At 44.8% G+C, this 24,008-nt stretch overlaps 1 protein-coding gene across 2 annotated transcripts; it reads right to left on the bottom strand.

The window, feature by feature from the left end:
• Positions 1–3,257: 3,257 nt before the first annotated feature.
• Positions 3,258–23,999, bottom strand: LOC112140373 (protein bicaudal D homolog 1). Of its 2 annotated transcripts, none has more exons than XM_024263308.2 (11): positions 23,378–23,999; positions 16,018–16,230; positions 15,747–15,902; positions 13,014–13,312; positions 12,745–12,895; positions 9,796–10,296; positions 9,546–9,724; positions 8,298–8,679; positions 8,015–8,209; positions 7,800–7,951; positions 3,258–5,450 (listed from the first exon to the last, which is right to left on the bottom strand). In XM_024263308.2, exons 1-11 carry the CDS (start codon positions 23,594–23,596, stop codon positions 4,586–4,588), a joined length of 3,312 nt encoding a protein of 1,103 aa, XP_024119076.1. In that variant the 5' UTR covers positions 23,597–23,999; the 3' UTR covers positions 3,258–4,585. The 2 variants fall into 2 exon arrangements, with proteins under 2 accessions (XP_024119076.1, XP_036066822.1); XM_036210929.1 differs by having other exon boundaries at positions 15,747–15,899.
• Positions 24,000–24,008: the final 9 nt, after the last annotated feature.

The following is a 24,008-nucleotide window of genomic DNA, read 5'->3' as shown; positions in this document are numbered from 1 at the left end:
CATGTTTGGTCTGTCAATCCCGCCTCCCCCGAGTCAGCCCGGTTCTGGCTGCAGCAGAACCGGGCTGACTTCATTCTAACAGATGTTACCTGTTCAGGTATGACTTTGAACATGAATAGAAGGATCTTTGCTCCTCCTGCAGGATGTTCCTGTCCAAACCGGGTCAAGTTCTGCTTGAATTTATCTCAAACCCGAACCTTTCTGAATGATCGCCATCCATAACGCTAGGCTCACACTGGAGGCGTAAGCGGCGGCGAGTGGAGTGCGTGCGGTATCCGCTCTCTCCTGCAGTTCACATCAGACGCACATTTTTAAGCAACGGTTGACGGGCGCTTCTGCTAGAGTTTCTTGTTTTTGCCATCATGGGTAAATAACCTAAAAATGTTACCCCATGTTTCTGCTAAGACCTGTCTCTGCTTCTCTCTTGTTTTTTTACACCCAAAACCCAGCCCCGCCCCCGCTCCGGAGTCATAGCCGTTTGTTTTGTGTGTGTGTTGCGACTGTATGTTTATTTTCATCTCTACGGTCTGTTTGGATACAAAAACATGATTGCATTTGTCAATCACGGCGTTTTAATGTGAAAAATTGGTTATATTTTGAATATAAACCAGATTTTCTCATAGATCTTGATGTAACTTCCTGTAAGAATGGAGGCGGAATTCAGACCAGACGCCAAAACGATCTGCTTCATGGTGCGAATCTTCCGCGGTGCTCCGCGTCTGGTGTGAACCACACCATAGGTTAACAAGGGCGTCGAATGGAAGCGGCCTCCGTTCTGCGTCGCTTCCACGTCCAGTGTGAACCACTCGTACATCACTACCAAATCCAAGTCCCTGATTGATCAAAGGTCACCCTTGGTGTGTGTTTGGTCATAACTGCTGGCCAATGACTGAAGAGATCTTTAGTCACGTGGTTTTGTTTACAAGGTTTGGTCTGAAATCTCTGATAGACGCCAGTCTGTCAGACCAAATGGAATCTTCAGGACTCGGTCCAGAACAAAAGATTTTCCCAGTCTGAAACACTCTGAGAAAACACAAACGTAGACCAACATTTGATGAAACAGGTGGTGAGTCGTTGCTGCCACAAAATCACCAGAAAGTGACGGATCTTCTTCAGGTTCTCCCGGCAGGAATACCTACAGCTTTTCAGGACTCGCTGGATGGAGAAGCAGTTTTCTACAATACAAGTTTTTCTTTTTTTTGTAAAAAGGAGCATAAAAAAAGTTATACCACCTGGAAGTCCTGCAGCAGCTTGTTGAAGAAGATCTAGATGAGGTGGAGAAAGGTTAGAATATTTAGTAGCTGTTCCTAGTGGGAGGATCAGACAGAACTACGGTGGCCCTGAAGTGCAAATCACATCAACAAATCAATCAACATTAAAACACAACAAAGAATAAAAAGCGAAACAAATAATAAATAAAATCATATTTACGAAATGTAAAAATAACTCCAGAGCCAAAACATAATACCACACATATACACAGATGTGTGCGGGGGGTGGGGGGTTCAAGCTATGGATTTGTTGGACGCTTTTAAAAGTTCAACAGCATTTAAAAACACACAGTTTCAGTATTTTGTAAAATGAACATTCTTATTATGGATCATAAACTTTAATCTCTGACAAACTGACACCCCCCAAAACATTTAGTGCCCATTTTACTTTATTAACATATATGAATCAACAATTTGGGGAATTTCTGTATATATATATATATATATATACGGAAATTCCCCAAATTGTTGATATATATATGTGTATAATATATAAATAAATAAATATATATATATATATTTATAAATATATCCCTTCAGCTAAAGACCATGCAGGTTGCAGCAGACCTCTGTTCTAGAAAATGGACCAAAGAATTCAGAAAGTGGAGGAAAGACATTTTTGGCACAAATGGAACTCCATACGGCCCAGCTTCAGCCAGACTCCGCCTTCATTGACTCCAAGCAAATTGAGTTTGAGAATCCAGATTTAAAAGAACTAAATGTGTCCAGTCTGAATCCACCTCAAGTGACACTAGAACACGATGTACAAGAAAGTCTAAAATCAGAGTCAAAGACAAACCTACAGGCAGACGGAGGACATCTCGTTTACTTTATAAAACAGAAGAAATACATAAATTGTGTTTATGTTTATTATAAAGTGTGTTTACATCATAATAAAGAGTTTACATTACAGCTGTGGTGAGCCACAGTGAGGGACGAAGCTCAGACTCGTGACGGCTGATATGAGAGCCAGGCAGGAAAACAGTCGTTCACTGTGGTTGATCCCATGCATCACGAGGACCAGGCTGTCCAGCGCTCCAGTCTGCGGTCGGCAAAAACGCTCCTGTCCTCAAAGCCGGACGACCACAGTCAGAAGTGAAGATGTGTTCCGAGAAAACTCAAGTGCTAAAAAAATCTAGTGCCAAAGGTAGAACAGCCTGAAGGCCGGTGCGGGAACAGCATTTTAGCCTGAGGTACAGCTGTGACAGGAGAAGGTCCAAGTTCACCAGCGGGACGTGCAGTTCTGACGACACCGAGGAGAGAGACGTGCTGGGAGGAAGCTCGGCCAAAACGGACAGCACATGCAACGAGCTGAGCGGAGAAGACTGCACAGCTTTGACCCAAACTGATGATGAGGAGAAGCTCCGTCCACCTTCCAAATGCGGCTCCAGCCAGAGCCGGACCTGCTCCATCATCTGATGATGTTCGGTGATGAAAAGGTGTGGCAGCTCGAGTCAGTTCTCCATCCACAGCTGGTTTTAGAAATCGATGCATGGAATCGATCTGGTGGTTTTCAATAAACAATAAGACTGCCTTCATTTTTCTGAACCAAAACCCGGTTCAGATGCAAAAGCAGAACTGAAAGAGCATGAATGTGCTAGGACATGCATGAGAGCGGACAGACATACATGAATGTGTACATTAGTATCCTAGAGTGTGCTTGAGCATGAGAGTCCATGAAGGCTGCAGTGTAGTTAAAATACCACCAGGGGGCAGTAGACCGACAAAGCAGAGAGAAGAACAGTTATGATCTAATGATGACTGGGTGCTTTCAGTCATTTTCTGTGTCCGCATTCCCCCCACTCTATAGTGCGTTTACCATTTTCTAGAATCCACTAATTCCAAAATTGAGTGCACTGGAAATTTCCCAGAAGCGTGCATCGATGGTCATTAGATTAGCGGATATAGACCACAATGCATTGCGGTCGAACAATTTTGAACAAAAAAACGTGTTTAAATGGAATATTTGAATAAACCATCCACATTTTCACCATCAGAATACAGTGGAGTCATAAATAAATGTCAGGAAATGTTCGTATTCATTCAATTTTCACTTTGTGATATCGGTGACGTCACATCCGGTGTTTAGAAAAGCGAAAGAAAAGTAGTAAGCATAGTGTCCCAATTACGTTTAAAATCCAGGGGGCTGTATAGTCCCGCACTATATAGTTTTTTTAGTAGTTGGGGATTGGGGTGGGGTGGGGAATTTGGACAACGCACTAGATTTTGTAAATAACCCCTCACTCTCAAGAGCTGCAGGAACTGTATAACAGAAGTAAACTTTTCCTCCTTTCTACTTGTATTGTTTGGACAGATCCCAATTTACCCTTTGGCCCCGTCCCAACCTTATATCCACCCCCTCTTTTATTTTAAAGGGAGAAGAGTGGGGGGAGGGGGCAATGCAAAGATCTAGACGACTTTAAAAAATGCTTTTCTATTGAAAACTAGAAATGACAAAGGGCTCAAATGTAATTATTAATCAACTTAACGATCTTTTAAAAGGTTTTCTACTAAAAAATGTTCATTCAGAATAAATATAAAATCTCAGCCGAGACTTTGATAAACTGTTAGGCTTTAGTCACAACTGCCCTCACAGGGTACAGGCTGTCTGCTAGTAGTGAGGGAATTCGGATATAGCATGGCTGTTTCATCTTCTTTAAGGTATTTCATTTTCCTGTTTGCAGCAGAATTCTTCTGTGTAAATCTATCAGAACACTTTGTGTACCAGTAAAGCAGCTTTGAATTTGTAGTGTTCCTATTGAAGGCCTGTGCAGTATTTGGCATTATCTCTACAACAGAGAAATGAGACACTCATACCCCGTAGGAGTATCAGGACACCCCCACCGTTAAAGAGCTGTAGAGATGTGGCTGGGCTGGGCCCAGGTGGAATTGGGACCTCCCCCCAGGACTCCAAAGGCTGTAAGCGTTTGTTTGGAAATGATGGATGTTAAAACATTAATGATTCTGGTGAACTCCTTCATGCCCCTCAGGACCCCCCCCCCCACTAAATGTGTCTGTTTTCATGCATGCGTGGTCTGAACCTGAAGAACCTAAAAGCTAAAAAGTGTAAAAGTTCTGGTGTCAGTGCCCCTCTGTGGACAGGGTAGGCAGGCCGCTTGTGCTCCTCGTGTCAAATCCCTGAGCTAAGTCATTGAACATTCACAATCCATCGGCCGAGGCGTAGGCACAGGTAAGAACAGGACCAGGCCAGCAGGAGAACGCTGCAGCCCCCCCACTGGGATGCTCCTCCCTCTTTGGTGACACAGAGAGGGATGGCTTTAGGTTTCCAAAAAGCCGGGGTCCAACTTTCAGGTTCATTCGCGGGGCCGGTACGAACTGTGGTATCGGGGGTAGAGGGGGGTGTAGCGGCTGGAGTGGCTATATGAGGAAGGGTTACCTGAGGATAGATAGGGGCTGGAGGAGGTGAAGGAGGGGGAGGGACCGTGGAATCCATGTGTGTGAGACGGGAAGTGAGAGGACGAGTAGGAGGAGGGAGAGTAGGAGCGCGTCAGGCCAGGCAGGGGCCGAGTCCGGGGGACAGGGCTCCAAGTGGACCGCCTTACCCCCAGAGCTTGGGGCCGGTAGGGGGAGGAGGGGGCAGAGCCTAACTGTGTGGACCTAGACGGAGGGGTGGATGGGGCAGAAGGAGAGTCGATTAGGAATGTCTGCCCCCCTATTGTCCATTGGGGGCAAGTTGGCCTCAGCGGGGTGAAAGCTGGAGACTGTGTCGCAGGAAAGGAAGGACGAGGACTCCCCAGCGCTGGAGGACCAGATGGGGAGGACACCGATGAAGATGAGGGATTGGATGGGCTTGTGTGTAGAGTGGAGGAGGTGATGGCTGGACCAGAGGGTTCTAGGGAGGCAGAATTTTCATGGAAAACAGCTGAGGTCAGATTGGGGAGGTGTCCCGAAACTGTAGCAGAACCTTGAGCTGGCTCAGATGCTGAGGCACAAGTCAAAGGACTGGCTTTGGGGGCGCTGGTCTTTCCACGGGTTGCCCTGCTCCCGCGGGTCCTATGGGACTGCTCTTGGTCAAAGGCCAGATCCTCCAGGCGCTGCGTAAGGGCCAATTTCTGCTGGATGGCCATGCGCAGGAGGGAGTTCAGAGTCTTCTTCTCATCCTCAGCCGCAGCCAGCTGCCTCTGCATCTCGTCCAGCTGTGTCATGTACTCGTCACACCTGCATAGACAGCACACGCAACACCATGGTTGCATGAGCCAGACGGAGTGGGGTTGGTTCATCTGATGTAGTTGTGCCGTTCTGTGCTAGAACATGGTTCAATAAACCATGCTGTCAACTTGCAGATATGGACTCTAATCCTAAATGCGAGACAGCAAACACTGCAAACAGCTCCGACCTACTTCCAGTGACTCACCTGACTCATGCCTCATAAGCCACGCCTCAAGTCTCATGGGTCGAAACTCAAGTCTTGAAACTCAAATCTCTTGGGTAGCAACTGAAATCTCGTGAGTCACGACTCAGATCTTGTGGGTCATGACTGAAGTCTCGTGAGTCGCGACTTCTCTCTCGTGGGTCGCGACTTACGTCTTGCAGCTCAAATCTCTCAAGTTGCAATGGAAATCTTGTGGGTCGCAACTCAAGTTTTTCAACTCAAATCTCTCAGGCTACAATGGAAGTCTCATGGGTCGTGACTCAAATCTTGTGGATTGCAACTTAAGTCTTGAAACTCAAACCTCTTGGGTCGCAACTCAAGTCTCGTAAGTTACGACTTCTGTCTTGTGGGTCACGACTCAAGTCTTGCAGCTCATATCTCTTGGGTTGCAACTCAAGTCTCATGACTCAAATTTTGTGGGTCGTGACTGAAGTCTTGTGAGTCATGACTTCTGTCTTATGGGTCGCGAATCAAGTCTTGCAATTTAAATCTCGTGGGTCACGACTCACATCTCGTCAGTTACGATTTCTGTCTTGTGGGTCGCGACATAAGTCTGTCATGTTCCAGTGCTTCAGTTTTGTCATGTCCTGTTTTCCCTGTCAGTCTTCTGTTCTGCATTGTCAGGTCATCTGCTCTTCTCTGTCACTGGTTTGTTCTCATGGTTTTGTCATGTTTACGTTGATTTAGTAAATGTTTAAGTTTCTGCCACAAAGTTTTGTCTCTTGCATTTGGGTCCTTCACCACCATCCATGACAGTATGACCTGACCTCCTCGGACCCAGCAGGAGATTATTTACTCCATGCCATGCCACACAACGCCATGCCAGAAGGGGTTTCCTGCAGCTGTCTTCATCTCATGCCTTCCTTCATCCACCTAATCCGTTCCTGAGGGGGACTGTCGGGGCCATCCGTTCGGTTCCTGTGGAGGGTCACCGGGACCCCTCCTTCCTGTCCCGAGGATGGTCGCTACTCCTCCCCCTTGGCTGTTTCTTGTTCTGTAGGTGGGTTGCTGGGTCTGCTCCCCTTCATGTGTCCTGTCCCTGGGGAGAGTTGCCGGGACCGCTCCTCTTCACGCCCGTTCCTGAGGTGGGGTTCCAAAACCCCTTCCATCTGTCTGGCTGCAGGAGCCCTGTCTTCTGGACTTGTGTTTTTTGTTCCTCCAGGTCCCCTCCTCACAGATGTTTGGGCATCTGGGATCTGCCCTTTAGGGGAGGGGTACTGTCATGTTTCAGTGCTTCAGTTTTGTCATGTCCTGTTTTCCCTGTCAGTCTCACCATGTTCAGGTCAAATCATCCACAGCTTTTTTCATTTAGTTAATTGCCCTCAGCCTATTTAAGTGTCTGGTCTTCAGTTCTGCATCTTCAGGTCATCTGCTCTTCTCTGTCACTGGTTTTTTCTCATGGTTTTGTCATGTTTATGGTGATTTAGTAAATGTTTAAGTTTCTGCCACAAAGTCTTGTCTCCTGCATTTGGGTCCTTCACCATCATCCATGACAAAGTCTTGCAACTCAAATCTCGTGGGTTGCGACTCAAGTCTCGTCAGTTATGATTTCTGTCTCGTGGGTCGTAATTCAAGTCTCGCGACTCAAATCTCATGGGTCGCGACCCATAAAACTTGAGCTGTGGCTTACGAGATACGAGTCAGGTGAACCACTGGTAGTAGGGCGGAGCTGTTTGACAGCCCTGCTGCCCTAACCTCAATACCTCCTGTCTTCGTAAAACATCACGATTCTTTGAACCTCCAACATTAGTTATGTAACACTGTGGTATAAACAGAAATACTCAATGCTGATTGGATGGAGCCCTAAGAACTAAGTTCCAGTCGCATAGCCTGAATGTCCTTTACTATTGTGCTGGTGTAAATGCCAGTTCATAACCAGAATAACACAAACTTGGAACGCAGGTGGACATATGTTATTCTTATCACAACAGCAAGATGGTACCATTACCACGACAACGAGTTGCAATTTGCGTCAAATGATCTGAGGAGGTATCCATTATCAGAAATGTATAGACTATTTTTAGTGATTCTAACTAGCTAGAGACAGCAAAGAACATTTGATGGGACTTGATGCTTTGTCGCCTTCCTGTTTTAAGTGAACATCATAGAAAGGTAAAGGTTGGTTTCTTTGTCACCTGGTAGCAAACAAGGCTCGCAGAGACGAGAAGGTGGCGGCGTCCTCCTTCAGGGCTTTCAGCTCGTTCCTCAGCTTGGTCATCGTGTTGGTCACCATGGACTTCTCTGCCTCATACTTACTCTTCAGGTTAGCCAGAGCCACCTCTGCTGTCTGTCAGAACACACATTGGTGATGATTACACGCTACACACACTTATGATGCATCAGCACTCGCCTGTTTGTTGGCTTTTAGAACCAGCCTAAGAGTGGCGATCTGCTCTCGTTTGGTGCTCAGCAAGGACTTGAGCTTCAGGATCTCCTCCATGCAGCTCTCCTTGTCCTTGTCCAGCAGAGGCGCCAGCTCCCGAACTGCAGCTCTCTGCCTGGAGAGCTGTAAGGACCGGTCCACCGCTCGCTGCAGGTGCTTTACCTGGAATATCAGAGGAGGCAGTCAGGACAAGATGGACCACTTTCTATGGAGATAAGCCCCTCCCCTTAGAGGCAAGGCTGTCTTCTACCTGGTCTCTAACGATGGCGTTCAGGTTGTAGATGTTCATGGGCTCTCTGCGCAGCTCGCCATGCGGTTCCAGGGCGGGCGACGATGAAGACGAGGAGGATGAGGAGGCACTGATGCTGGGTGATCGGGTGGGTGGAGTGCCTGGGGGCAGGGCCTGCTCAAACGGAGCCTCCCTGCACACCTCCTTGTCCTCCCCTTCACCCTCTCCTGACAGCGGCTCTTTGGACGGAGACGCAGAGGGGCTGCGTGACCCCCCGGGGGAGGAGGTCGGGGAGGCGGCAGCAACCAGCCGCCTGGAGAGGCGAGGCGTGAGGAGGACTTTGCTGCTGTCTGAGGACACCGCTTTGAGGCTGGCACTGATGCTCCGGAGACCCCGGCCTTGCCTGCAAGACGGAGAGCAGGGCACAGGAACAGCTGCACTACATTACAATACATTCATTACAATAATATTTATGATGATGACACTGTTATTAATGTTCCTAATAGTATACTATTCATCAATAACATTGAATATTGCACAAATAATGTTCTGAATACAGGACAGGATGGATCCATGTTTTCACGTCGTGGACGCCAAATTCTGACTCTACCATCTGAATTTGCAGCAGAAATGGAGACTCAACTTGATGGGGGATATTTTCATGGCACACTTTGGACCCCTTTGAGCATGGTTACAACGCCACAGTCTAACTGATGTGCATGTGCGTATCACAATATACTGAGACATATCTCGATATACCCAAAGAGAGTACTAGGGACAGTAGTTCACTATTAAAAAAAACAATATGACTTAGAAAAACATTTAATACTAATACATCTTTCACACCAATAAAATGGTAGAATCAGAGCATTTACCACTGCAACTGTATCTGGTCCTTTTCTTTGCAAAAATTAAGAAACACTTTTTAAATTCAATTTAGTTGTACTTAAATAACCCAATACCACGATACAATTGTCTCATTAGGCTCCACACTGGTAATTGTACAAAAACATAAAGTTAGTCATAAAATATAAGCAATAGGTGGTTGCTAAACTAAGCTAAAGGACTAAATTAATTGGGAATTGTGGTTTTCCTTTATTTAACAAACAGAGTTCCTTTAATTTTTATCGGTGTATTATTTTTGTAACTGTCCCCTTTGCCCCCACCACCCCCCAGATCCTAGCCAGGTCTACCCACAGAGGACGTAACAATTTGTTTTTTCTGATTGTCGTGGTGGAGACAAACAGAACATAGCAGTTTCCTCCCCACCTGTAGTAGTCCAGCATGACCCGGTGGGGTGTCTCGTTGTTGCAGAGGCAAACGTGGTGGTAGAGCTGGGCCAGCTCCTCGCTCAGAGTCACCAGCTCCTCCTGGGCTGCGTTCAGAGCCGCCCGGCCTTCACCGGCCGCTGACTGAGCGGCCTGGAGTTCCAGCTCCAGAGCCGAGCTCTGGCAGAAGACACGAGTCACTGAGTTACTGAGTTGTGTGATAGAAGATATCAGGAGAAACACAGCGTTACCTTCTCCTGTCCGTCCCGGCAGCTCTTCTCCATAGAGAGAAGCTGCCTCTGCAGCCTCTGGATCTGGTTGCTGGTGTGGGGTCTCTCCTCTGCGGCCCCCTCCCCGCACGCCGCCAGCCTTTCCCGAAGGCCTTTCAGCTCAGCTTTCAGCTGCACCACCTCCGTCACAGCCACACGGTATTTGACCTGTAGAATTTCTAGACCAGGAGTTTGGTAGGAAAATATTTGGCTTTTGCTTAGCGCCTCGCTGTCCTCCTCCTCCTCAGCCTCCTCCTCCTCTTCTTCTGCCTCGTCTTTGCTCTGCTCCTTATCGGAGCTTGACTTGGAGCCGCTGGAGCTCTGATCTTCTGGGTTAGTCCTGGAATTCCGGCGCAGAGCCAGGACTCTCTGGCTGAGGCGGCGGGCCTTCTGGTGCTGCTCGGTCAGAGCGCCCTGTGTGTGCTGGAGCTGAGTCTGGGACTCCTGAAGGCTGTTCATCAGGGCTGCCTTCTCACGCTCAACCTGACGAGGGCAGCATTGGAACATGAGACACACTCGACAAAATGAATGGAAGACAAGCCAAAGAAACACAAACTTGTCTTTGGGAAAAGTCTACAGTTTGTTTGTATTTTCCCAATTTTCTAAACAAGAATGTTAATTTATGGTGTCCATCAGCAATCCCAACAGCTGCAGCTGATTTTTCAAAAATTAAAAAAAAAAAATTGAAACGAAAATATCACTTAAATGTTTGGAAATTATAATAAAAAGATAAAAGAACAGCTACCAGTCAAAAAGGAAAAGACTGAAGCATTTCTGAAACCTGTTCAAATTAACATACAGGTGGAGACGGACGTAAACCTTATAACAAAGAAATTAAACATAAAACACCTGGTGTGGATGGATAATCGGGAGAATACTATGAGACACGTGACCAAGTCAAGGCCCGGGGGCCGGATCCGGCCCTCTGGGTAATTCTATCCGGCCCTCCAGATCATTTTATTGTTATTAATGACCCAATGTTATCTTGAGCTTATTTTTAACTTGTATAATTTTGACAAAATGTGTTTTTATGGAGAGTAAAATATTGAAAATTATTTAAGGTTTAAGTTGATTTATTCTGGAATATTATTCCTGACTTTTTATTATTCATAATTATGTTAAAAAGTTACAGTTTAAAAATTAGCATTATGCTAGCTTTTTGGACTATTTTGGCATGTTCTACTATTTTCTAGGATATTTTGGAGTTTAGATAATATTTCAGCTACATGCTGGCTGCTTTGGTTAATTTTTGATTTTTTTTTAATTTTCTAAGCTGTTTTGGAGTTAGACTAATATTTAAATGCTAGCTTTTTTTGGATGATTTAGGCTTTTTTAATTTTTTTAGTCTATTTTGAAGTTTCGCTATTTTTTCAGCTACATGCTAGCTTTTTTGTCTAAGTTTTCTTTTTGTTTGTTTGTTTTTAGGCTAATTTAGCATTTAGCTAATATTTTAATTGGCTATTTCAGGAGTCTGTAACCTTCGACTCTGGAAGAGACATTTGGGTTGATTTCACACTGACTACAACCCAGTAGGAGCCACAAAGTCTTCCTTATATTGCGATATATCACAATATTTAGTCCTGCGATTGATTCTCAATGGGTTCTCACCAAGTATCAATCTTTTATTTTCGCCTAAATAGGCTGTAAAATGGTATCTTCTTCATCCTTCGATGTTACTTTCCTTTAGAGGTAGATAGGGGGGTGCATGTCAAGACTGGCTGTCACGAGCACCAATGTGTCTGGCAGCTACTTGAATTACTTCATTTTTGTTCTGTTGTTTAATTTTGAACTAAGTAGTGGCACTGCTGATCATGTTTACTATTGTTAACACTGAATTTGACAAATAATTCCAATTTAATTGGTGTCAATGCTTGTCCAAGACATAGTATTACTGATTTCCACAAAAGTGTCAATTATTTGTGACAAAAATAAGACACAAGTTGTTTAATACGATTGTGGTCAAGCTAAAATATTAACGAGGATATATTTTTCTAAAAGATATGTGTTCTGTATATTGTGAGTTATTAGAAATGATTTCTACCATATATTGCAGTATCGTGACATCATTGATATCGTGAGCCATGTGTCGCGTATTGCATCGTATCGTGAGGTATCCAGAGATTCCCAAACCTAACAGTGATAATAATATTTTCACCACAAAACTTTTGAAGGGGACCCATGTTTGAGTGGTAAATCCCGCTAGCATCATAGCTAATAAAGTCTAACTAAAGTAAAGTAATAATCCAGAGTAAAGCATTTATTGTAAATCTACCAGGACAGAGTTCTTTGGATTCAATACCAAACACACTAAAAACCCACGGGAAAGTTTTGCAAGCGAGTAGATTTTTGATGACCGAAGACAAAACACCTACGAGCCACGCTAAAGCTAACATGCTAACGACAGACCGTTACAGAATCAAAGATGGGCGGGGCTTGTATACTGAGCTCAGAGCACGATGATGTGAAACTTCTGAAATGACATAGGACTTACAGCAGTTGACCAATAACAAAATTCAACTGTAATACCTCGTTTCAGCCTGTAGGGGGCAGCACAAAGACAGTTTTAGACTATAATTTCAGGAATTAAACACGTTTATTTTAAATGGTCAAAAATGTGGCAACAGACAGCACTTTTAAAGCCTCATTAATAGAAGTGAACTGGCAAAAAAAGTTGATTTAGTGTTTGGTAACCCTTTAAACGAGCGTTGCAGAGGGTGGTGTGAACGTAACTTCATTTCCACCGCCAGCCTGTAGATCAACCAGATCCACCATGACCAATCCAGTTGAAGCTTCTGTTTGTGATTAGCATGTATGATCCAGTTTTAGGTCAGATGCTCTTCCTCTGCACTACAGGGGACTGCGCCCCCTTGTGGTTGAATCAACATTGCCTCAGATGCCGAGTTGGTGCATCTGTGGTTCTGTTCCACTCACCGTCATCAGCTGCTGCTTGAGCTTCTGAATCTCTGTTGAGTTCATCTCACTGAAGAGGTCCGCCCCCGTCGCCCCCTCGGCTTTCCGGCTCTCTCCGTTTGTCCTGTGCACAGGAGCTGCAGCTCCTCCTCCTTGGAGGAGGCCATTACACCTGAAGAGGGACAGCAGAAACCATTCAGACGATTTATGATTCTTTCAGGACTTAACGTGATGTTCTCAGTGCCGCAGTGTTCGGTTGCCTGTTTGGGCTCTGTGTGAAAAATCTCCACCTCGTGGGCTCCTCTGGGGAGAGCAGGGCGGTGGGGGTGGCGCTGCCGCTTGGCGGGGCGGAGGTGAAGACCAGGTGTGCGCTGCCGGTGTAGGCCACATCGCACATGCTGAGGTGGTGGAGCAGCTCTTTGCGGAGGTGCTTCTTCTGCTCCCGCTCCACCTTCAGGGACTCCAGCGCCTCCTCCAGCTGAGAATCGGAGATGTCTTTGAGGCGCAGCGCCTCCTGCAGCTGGCTGTTCAGCAGCTCCGCCTCCTCCTCCAGGACCTTGATCTCGTGCTTCAGGCCTTCATACTCCACCTGAACACAATCAGTCATTCCAGCTACTCAGTCTGTTTTCAATGGGGCCAAAATCCAAAACACACCTTAGGTCACGGGCCGAACAAGATAAACTTTTATTGAACACTCTAAAACTACAAGTTTAAAACTTTCAAACAGTAACTTTTTAACATACTTATGAACTAGATATATAGCATTACCTGATATAATCCTAGTGTGAATGCTGTAAGATGAATGTGGCCGCTGAAAATGCTAGTGATGATAGCTGAAGATGCTAAAATTGATAGCCAAAAAACGCTGAAGCTGATAGCTAGTTATAATATTAGCTAAATGCCAAATTAGCCTAAAAAAAAAAAACTTCGTGTAGCTGAAAAAATAGCTAAACTTCACAATAGCCTAAAAAACTGAAAAAAGCCAAAATTAGCCTCAAAAGCTAGCGTGTATATATTAGCCTAACTCGAAAACAGCCTGAGAGCTTTTTTTAAAAAAAAAGCCTAAATTAGCCTAAATAGCTAGCATGTAGCTGAAAAATTACCTAACCTCCAAAATAGCCTAAAAACTTTTTTTAAGCCTAAATTAGTCAAAACAGATTGCATGTAACCTAAATATGACCCCAAAACACAAAAAAGCAAGCCTAATTATCCAGAACAGCTAGCATGTAGCTGAAATATTAGCTAAACTCCGAAGCAGCCTAAAAAAATCGTAGTAAATTCCAAAATAGTCCAAAAAGCTAACAGAATGTCCATTTTTAAAGCTTTAAGACCCTAACTTTTCAACATAATTATGAATGATAAAAAGGCTGGAATATTATTCCAGAATAAACTTAAACCTTAAATAACTTTCAATATTTTACTCTCCATAAAATAAATTTAGTAAAAATAAGATAAATAAATAAATAAAAGAAATATATAAGTTAAAAATAAACTCAAGATGACATAAGGCCAATGTAATAACAATAAAATAAAATGATCTGGAGGGCCGGATCCGGCCCTCGAGCCTTAGCTTTGACACATGCGATACATGATCATCTACAGACAGTTTTTCTCATCAGTTGCTCCAATGTTATTTCTTCCAAAGGATCTGTTGACCCATGAAAGCCTGGTTGCAGGCTGTTAATGCACTGACTCACATGAGGAAACTCTCCTGAAGAGCTTTTACTGAAAGCAGTGGACAATGCAGCTGCTGCAGGAATTCTGAAGAACTTTCAGGCAAGAATTCTGTTCAGGAGTCAAAGTGTGTTCATCATCTTGGATCTTGAATACCCGCTCTGGTGAACGTTGTGTTTTTGTGGCATTAGGCTGATCCTACCTGTGTCAGCTGCAGTTTGTGAGAGAAAGATTTATGATCAAATCAGACACTAGGGCCTCCCTTCATTGATGCACAGGGGCAGATCTGATCAGAATCACAGTGGAAGGACCAAGTCTGGAAGACTTGGAATCTACAGAGTCTGGCAAGTGGGTTTAGCCAGGACCTAAGACCGAGAAGACCCAACTGCAGTAAAAATGGGACACAGATCCATAAAATGTTCCGTTTGAGCTTCTGAAGCACTCTCAACTTTAATGAAACGGGCCACACCATGATTTTCTTTAGTCTCTCAGACTCAAGTATATCCATATAAATGATCTTATATTACCTTTGGAACACTAAAAAACGAATTATGTATGAAATATGAGTTATTTTTATGGACTCATGTAATACCCAGAAGTAAAATGACTTGATCTCTGAGGCTCCGCCTTTCACTCCGTGTCTTTGTTTTTTTTTGTTGTCAGGTCTTTGTTTTCCTGGTCTGAGCTGGAATCTGGATCAGAACTGTACAGCTCTGATGTTGTTCTCCATTTTTGTTGCACCGCTTGGGGCCGTAAGGGCTGTAAGATCAAGGTAGAGCTTGTGGACAGAGAGCTCTCAGTTGTGGGTGAGGGCAAATGGGGCGGGCTCGCTCTGCATGCACAGTCCCGTCCACAACTCAGAGGGGAATTTCTAATCAACTCCTGCCGCTCTGCAGAAATTGTCCTAAAAAAACGCAACAGTTTTTTGAATTTTGTCTAAAAACAGGATTGTTATAGTTAAAACAGCACAGGGAACGATTTCACAACAAACAATGATTGTAGGGGTCTTTAAAGAGTAACCAAACCCTAAATCAACTGTTATTGGCTGTTGATCTCTATAAATGGGGCTTACATTGCCAAATTATTGACGAATTAATTTAAACTTGTTTAATATAGTCAAAAACCATCTGTGTGCTGCCCCCTACAGGTTGGGTCGAGGTATTACTGTTGAAAATTTTTGAGTTTCAGAAGTCTCTTGTCATGATCTTTAGCTCCAGAAATGATAACAGTCCTGCCCCCAAACACCACCCTCTGACTGGATTTCACATTTCGGCTGTGGGCGGAGTCAACTTGCCTGTTTGGTTACCCTTTAAGAGCTTAGATGAAGAGACGTGAGGGGATGACGGTACCTGACTCTGTCTCAGCGCCGACACCGTCTTCTGCAGAGAGATGTTCTCCTCCTCCAGCTCAGAGTAGTCCTGCAGCAGCCGGGCCTCTCGAAACTTGAACTCCCTCATCTCCTCCCGCATGCGGCTCCTCTGCAGCTCCAGCATCTCGTTGCTCTGCTGAGACAGAAGCACAGGAGCCGTGAGCTGCTGACACGAACGCAAACTCTGCTTCCAGTTTGGCCTCTTCAGCCTCACATGTGTGACATCAGGACCTTCGGCAGCAGGACTGTACCTCTCTGAGCTCCTGCAGCACCGAACTGAGGTGTTCGCTCTCAGCCTGACTGCTGGAGGCGGCGGTGCGGCTCTGCTTCAGCTCCGACTGCAGCTCCAGCAGCCGCCCCACGTAGAAGGCCTCTTTGGTGGCAGACTCCTGCAGCAGAGTCTCCTCGTTGGTCTCCCCATCCTCAGCCACTTTCCTCTGGATGGAGTAGGCCTGGCCGAACGCCTGACAGAGACGACCGAGATTGAGAGCTTTACTCTTTGGGCAAATAAGAACGAATCCAGAATTCTGGAGAAATATAACCTTAAATGTGAAATCTCTTCAAAACATTTGTAATGATGTTCTGGAAGTCCTCCATCACACAGCTCAACCCAAACGCTTCAAATCAAATCTCAACATCAACGTGAAATTCCACCTTACTTACATCGTAATTGTGTGTAACTGTGTACATCGCAGTATATCGCGCAGTTTTCCTAGCAGATTTTGTCTTCCTGTACATCTTTATTGAAGTGGCAGTTGTCAATATCATTTATTTATTTGTTTATTTTTCCTTCAGACAGTCCGGACTGAATACGTTTAATTTGGTCCGGATCGAGTTTTTGTTTGGAACCAAATCTCGTAAACAAACCCATGTGACTAAAGATTTCTTCACTCATTGGTCAGGAATTACGAGTGTAATTGCATGGAAGGAGGTTTGGGAAATAAATTCTTGATCACCAATAGAGTAAAAGAGAATTCTTTCAGGATTATCCACAGAGTTTACGCCGCCAAAGTTGTCATTCAAAGCAGATTCAGATTGAACATTGATACACTTTGTGGTTTTTGCTGTGATTCCCCTGAAACAGTTACCCAATCGTTTTTGGCATTGTCCTGGAGTTAAAGTGTTCTGGTAGAAAATGTGTGATTTCATTGATGACTAAATCAAAGCTTGTTTTGTTTTGTTCTGGAAGGATCTCTTTTAGAGTCACAAATCTAAGAATACTCAAAAGGATTCTGGTCTGTTCTTAATAAATCTCTTCCTCATTTTGGCCAAATATCATGTTCAAAAATGTAAATTCTCTGTTCATGTTTCATTGTGTTTTTTCTGATTTCACTGTTTATTAATAGTATCTGAAACTCTGAGAAACAAAAACCATAAAAAATCTTGTCTGTGTGCGAAAGGTTCAATATTTTGATGTGAAAACTAATCTCCTGGCTTATTTCTGTTCGTTGTCATTTTTTTTTCTTGTATTGAAATGTTCCCTTTATTGCATAACTGAGTGTGAATCTCAGTAAATTGAAAAATCTGCAATCTAGTTTGTTAAAAAAAAAAAGAATTATAAGGGCAAGACAAAGCAGCGAGAGAAAGAATAATAGAAGTAGAATAGAACAAATCGCTTGCTGCGGGATACGGCGGCTGCCGGCTCTCATCCAGACTTTAAAAAAGGAAAAAGGGTCTCTAAATATCATTTTACCCCTCAGATTAATACAAAACAGAAAGCTTCAAGCTCAGCCACAGAGACACAGAAACACAGTGGAACCGGCTGTCAAAAAGATACCGCCTGTACCAGGAAAATCTTTTAATAATAATCATAACTCAAACATGGAGACATGATTACTGATGTTTTTGTAGAACTCTTAAAGTTAAAGTTAAAGTTAAAGTCCCACTATTTGTCACGCACCTAGGTGTGTGAAATTTGTTCTCCGCATTTGACCCATCCCCTGGGGGAGCGGTGAGCTGCAGACACAGCCGCGCTCGGGAACCATTTGGTGGTTTAACCCCCCAGTCCAACTCCTTAGTGCTGAGTGCCAAGCAGAGAGGCACTGGGTCCCATTTTTTGAGTCTTTGGTATGACTCGGCCGGGATTTGAACCCACGACCTTCCAATCTCAGGGCGGACACTCTACCACAAGGCCACTGAGCTGGTAATAAACCAGATTCCTCACATTTTTGACAGGCGATGAGTAGCGAATTCGCCGCGCAGCGAAAGAGGGGCGGGACACGCAAATTTGTTGCACAATTCGCATTCAGTGTGAAAGCACCTTTAGTTTTCATTCATCCATTTTCTAAACTGGGATCTCAGGGTTGCCAGAACCCGACCCAACTATTGATTGATGAAGGCGGGGGACACACGTTACCAGTTTGTTGCAGGACAGTTTTTATTCTAAAATAGGATCTAATTCACATTGTAGTAAATGTTTTAGGTTGATAATGTTTTATATTTCCATCTCAGTTGATGCTTTAGCACATGTCTTGGTTTACATCTCAAGTGTATCATATAGTTTATGTCTAAGTTTTGCTTTAAAACAGAATGCTTTGATCATTGTTTTTGACATACCCAGTATCAGGTGTACTAGGTCTAATACACTTTTCTACAATAAATTCACATTTTGGAAGTGAATTCTTTATTTTATTTTAACAGTTACATATATTATAGCCTGTCTTCTTTCTTTGTCCTCCTCTGTGCCTTCAGCCAAGAGCTGCAGAACAATGTTTCCATGTTCCTTGAATAACGACAGTAAAGGTTCTCTATCTTGGATTAATAATTCATGCTTTCTTGGGTGGACAGAGAGACCATCCAGTCAGCAGACCGTCATCAGTCTTCTTCACACAAATTCTTCTTTCAACACAACAAACGTGAGTAACACTTTTGAGAATTAAGATGAATGTAAACTACACTAAAGACGCTAAAATGCAGTTGTGGTTGTGGCTCTTGTAAGTACTGAAGTGAATGGCTGCACAGTATGACTGTATATACAGTATCAGGTAACCCCACCCCCCCACCCCATTTGGGACAGTCCTTCACAGTTTGGTTGAATTGAACAAATAAAAGCTAATTTTGACAAATACAATTCAGATCAGACAAAGACTTCACCTAGTCTGAAAGAAACACTTCAAGTCCCAATCCAATTATCTCTTGATCTATTTTCAAATTGCCTGGTCCATTCTAAATCGGATTGTACAGGACCACACTGCTCAGTGGAAATGAGGCTCATGATCCTAGATGAGGAGCCCAGTTTCAGACCGTCCACTTTGAAAAAACCCAGTTTGAAAAAGCTTGTAGGCCGGAGCGGTCCAGACCGGCGTTCCAGTAAAAGACTTGGAGGCGGAATGCCGCTCTGGGTGGAGAGATCCGCTGTTTTCGCTGTTTAACACATGAAATCAAAAAATGAAAATTGACACTCGAGCTGAGAGCAGGCAGGGTTGTGGACCCGGCGCGTCGGGGGATGATGAGTTAGGCACACCCAAGGGTTCGGGGGGTGACGCGAAGGGGTCCTGAACCAAATGTCAATATGTGACGACATGGGAATGAGATTGTGTTGTCTGTAAACAGGTCCATGGACATGCGCCTGTAATGGGCTGCGTTTGATTTTTTCGTTCTGGAACATTCAATTCATTCACAATCATCTGAGCATTAATGTGTTTGCTACAGGGAGGTGTAAATGATTCATAAACAACTCATCGGTATTGTGATTGGTCAGTTTAAATACAATATAAATTTAGTTTAAGTAAATGGAGACATTTTGAAATAAAGCAACAAATGATTTCAAAGAAAAGCATTAATATCAAAACTGTACATCTGGATAGCTTCATAATTGTTCTGCATTCTTGTTGCACCACTAATGTTAGGTTAGGTTGAGGTGTGCAAAAGCACATTAAATACTTTTAGTGAACTCAAAATTGTAAATAAATGTTGAGTTATCCTCTTTAGAACCCATGAGTCGACCCAGCAGTTTAATGATAAACCAGCTTCATTGTGGGATGGGGGAGAGTGTCTGATGACAACAACCACAGAGGCGTCCCATTGGCTGAGTGACGTCACAGCGGAGTAAGTGAGCGCTCCCATGGGCGCCTCTGTTTTTAGCTCCTCTGATGCTGCATTTTTCATCACCTCCTCCTCCTGTCCCACTGCTCTCCTACCCACCAAACCATGGACGCTCCCACTGAGTTCAACCTGAGAGCGCTGGTGTGTTGGGGGTAGTGCTGCCACAAACCATTATATTGATAGTCGACTAATCACCGATTATTTGTTCTGATTAGCCGACTAATCTGGTCATGCGCAATCTGGATGTAAAGCACACATCTTAACCATCATTAGTTTTAAACTAACTAAAAAACTAGATATATAGCATTACCTGTGATAATGCTAGTGTGAATGCTGGAAGCTGAATTTGAGGGCTAAAGACGCCAGTGCTGATAGCTGTAGAAGCTGAAATTGATAGCTGAAAACACTGAAGTTAATAAGTGAAAACAATCAAGCTATAAGTTGAAAATACTAAAGCTGATAGCCAGCTAAAATATTAGTTGTATGCTAAAATACCCTAAAAAATAAATAAATTAGCCAAAACAGCTAGCATGAAGCCGGGAAAAAAGCGAAACTTTAAAATATCCTAAAAAAAAAATCCTAAATTAGCCTAAACAGCTAGCATGTAGCTTAAATATTAGCTAAACTCAAAAACAGCCTTAAAATCCTTAATAAATGCCATAATAGTCCAAAAAGCTAACATAATGCCATGATAACTTTCAACTTCATTACACTTTGACTCCATATAATATAAAGTAACGACTAATCGACTATTAAATTAGTCGTCGACTATTTTAATAGTCGATTAGTCGTCGTTTAGTCGACTAATCGTGGCAGCCCTAGTTGGGGGGTTCTGGTGGGACATTTTAGACGTATTCACATTCACGGTAGAAGATATTCAAGCCAAAGATGCATAGTTTCCTCTCTTTGTTTTTTTCATAGAAATCCACTGACGTTCAGGAAAACTCCGTGTCATCTGGCCGTTCCATCAGGAGATGGGCCAGAAAATGACAGCTGGAAAATGTATCAAAGCAGATGTTACCTGAGAACTGAACCTGCCCCCACCCATAAAAAACAGAAGAAAACAGCACTGATGGTCTTTCTCAGACCTGGTCACTCTTGTACTCCTTCAATAACCTGAGACCGTTTGATGACTTACATTATGAAATGGTAATAAAGAAGTTTTAACTCTGGAAATTATTTGGTTTTATTTACTAAAACACAGAAAACAATTGAAGTAACTGATCTCCTTCTTTAACTATTATTTAAAGGTTAGAGGGAAAACTATCCAAACGTCGTATTCATAAAATTTATTGGCAGTTTCTAGCTTTAAATTACAAATCATCTTTTAATAACATAACAATTCAATCCTGAAATACAACTGAACTTCTATAGAACATGTGTCAAAGTCAAGGCCCGCTGGTTGATTACATCCGGCCCTCCAGATCATTTTTGTTATTAACGCCCCAATGTTAATATATGCAACACATTCTCATTCCCACGTCGTCGCATACTGACGTTTGGTTAGGGACCCTCTGGGTCAAAAATTAACTCCTCGTTTTTTGACGGGTTTCAATGAAATCAATGGAACCTCCAGACCCAAACTGATACTGGCACCAGTACCCTAACCCTAAGCTTAACGTAACTTTTTGACACAGACCGAACCTCAGGACGCAGCGAGTACCGGTACCCTAACTTGGTACCCTATCCCTAGCCTGGTCTGTGTCTGATACCATGTCTGAAACCAGTAACGACAAGTTGGTACCAGACACGGGTTGGTACCAGAAGTGTAACTTTTTTAATGCTACTGAATCTCGGGACGCAGCCGAGATTGGTCCGCATCTGGTACCAGGTCTGGAACCGGTACTGACGAGTTAATACCAGACACTGGTCAATACTGGACACAGGTCGATACTTGACGCGGGTCAGTACAAGACACTCGGGTCGGTACCAGATGTCCAACTCTTTGATGCGGAGAGAACCTTGGGATGCTGTGGTTACCGGTACCCAAACCCGGTACCCTATCTTGGTCCGTATCTGATACCGTGTCTGAAACCAGTACCACATCTGGAACCGGTACGACCCGCACCCGGTACTAGACACGCTACCAGACGCAGATTGATACTATACAGGGGTCGGTACCAAAGGTATAACTTTTTAACGCGCTTCGAACTTTGGGACGCAGCAGATATTGCTACCCTAAACCTACCCTGGTTCACAACTCATACCGCATCTGGTACCGTGTCTGGAACAGGTTGGTACAATCTGGTACATCTGGTACGGCGTGTCTGAAACCAGTAACGCATCTGACACGGGTCGATACCAGACACGGGTCGGTACCGGACGTGAGTCGATGCAAGACACCGGACGTGTAACTTGTTAACGTGGACCTGAGCCTCGATACGCAGCGGGTACCGGCAGCCTAACCCTTCCCTGGACCACATCTGGTACCACATTTAGTACCACATCTGGAACTGGTACTGCATCTGGAACCAGTAACGCATTTGAAACCGGTACTGACAGGTTTGTACCATACACGGGTCAATACTGGACACAGGTCAGCACCAAACCCGGGTCGGTACTGGACGGGTGACTTTTTAACGTAGACCGAATCTTGAGTACCGTTACCCTAACCCTACCATGGTCCACAACTGGTATTGTGTCTGACACCGGTACCACATCTGACATGACTCAGTACCGGACACGGGTCGGTACCAGACGTGTATCTTTTTAACGTGGAGCTGAGCCTTGATATGCAAAAGGTACCAGTACCCTAACCCAGTACTCTAACCCTTGACTGGTCCGCATCTGGTACCGCATTTAGTACTGCGTCTGGAATCGGTACGGCATCTGGAACCAGTACTGACAGGTCGGTACCAGACATGGGTCGATTCCGGACATGGGTCAGTACCAGACACAGGTCGGTACTGGACGCAGGTCAGTAGCAGATGCGGGTCGGTATTGATTCCAGATGTGGTACTGGTTCCAGATGTAGTACCAGATGCAGATTGCGGATCAGGATTATGGTTAGGGTACTGGTACCTACGTAAGTTTTAAAACTGTTTGAGTTCGGTAAATGTTTATCTTGTTCTCCTTCAGAATCTGCTGGTATTACATTGATCGTGTTAACGGTTGAAAAGTTACAGGATGCTAAAGATTTTGAGTTTTGGCGTCACTGGGGACACCTCGGTGTTATACAGAGGAGAAGATGTGGTTGATCTTCTCTTCTAGCAGCAGGTGGACGTAAACATGGAGACTGTGAGGAAGATAAGAGGAGAGTGAGGAGTGATGGAGATCTTCCTCCTCAGTGATGGACACATCCCTGATGAAGGTCATTCTTCTGCATACATGTCATCTGGACGTCAGAGCAGAAACCTGGAGAGACCCGGATCAAGACTCCTCCTGAGGATGAGGAGGCTGACTGATGAAGACTGGAGGAAGTAGATGCTTCAGGAGCCAAACAGATGAACTTTAGGAACGGTTTTGTTTGTACAAGTCTCCGCGCGTGCGCACCTGGATTATTGTCAGCCTGATTAGAGAGCGCGTGCGTTGTGTATGGATGATGAAGTGGAGATCTTCATCACTCACCTCCTGCAGCAGCTCCAGCTCCTGCCTTAGCGCCTCCTGCTCGGCCTCCAGATCCGAGCACTGCTGCTTCAGGCTCTGGTTCTCCTCCAGGACCGCCAAGCCGCACTCCGCCGCCCGGACCTTCTCCCGGCTGACCTCCGCCAGCTCGCGCGCCAGGCGCTCCACCTCCGCGCGGTACGGCTCCGTCGCGTCCGCGCTTCCCGCTCCGCCGGCGGCCATGGCGCCGGTCCACCTCCCGTCCCGCAGCCCGACAGCACCTGCGGCCGACAGCAGCAGCCTCGCGGAGGAAGAGACGAGCTCAGCGCCGAACCATGAAGCGATGCTGCGCGCGCGCCGTCACCGCAGAGGCCGCGCGCCTCTGCCGGGGATGCTCTCTGTCATGGTCCGCCCCCCCATCCTCTGCTTTTCTGCTTACTCACCGGCACCGGGAAGCCATCACTGCCCGCTGCCGCGGAGCAAGGCAGGGGCGGCTCGCGGGCGGCTGTCAGAGGAAATAGTGCGCCCCCTGCAGGATCCAGCGCGCGCTGCAGACCCCTCCATCCAAGTCTGGGAGGATTTTACGTTTCACGAATAAATAAAAAATATGAAAACTGATCCGTTTTACATTAAATCCGTTTTTAACCCGATTGAC

The sequence above is a fragment of the Oryzias melastigma genome, unplaced genomic scaffold, assembly GCF_002922805.2.
Source record: "Oryzias melastigma strain HK-1 unplaced genomic scaffold, ASM292280v2 sc00308, whole genome shotgun sequence".
Lineage (NCBI taxonomy): Eukaryota > Metazoa > Chordata > Actinopteri > Beloniformes > Adrianichthyidae > Oryzias > Oryzias melastigma.
Note: the sequence above shows the minus strand (reverse complement) of the source record. Positions and strands in the feature narration are given on the sequence as shown.

Bases quoted from the DNA above. Each gene is read 5' to 3' on its own strand.
- LOC112140373 (XM_024263308.2), bottom strand. From the start codon at position 23,596: ATGGCCGCCGGCGGAGCGGGAAGCGCGGACGCGACGGAGCCGTACCGC. The intron at 15,903-16,017 runs GTACAGTCCTGC...CTTCTGTCTCAG, and splicing joins TGCTGCAGGAGCTCAGAGAG to CAGAGCAACGAGATGCTGGA. The intron at 9,725-9,795 runs GTAACGCTGTGT...GTCTTCTGCCAG, and splicing joins GCCGGGACGGACAGGAGAAG to AGCTCGGCTCTGGAGCTGGA.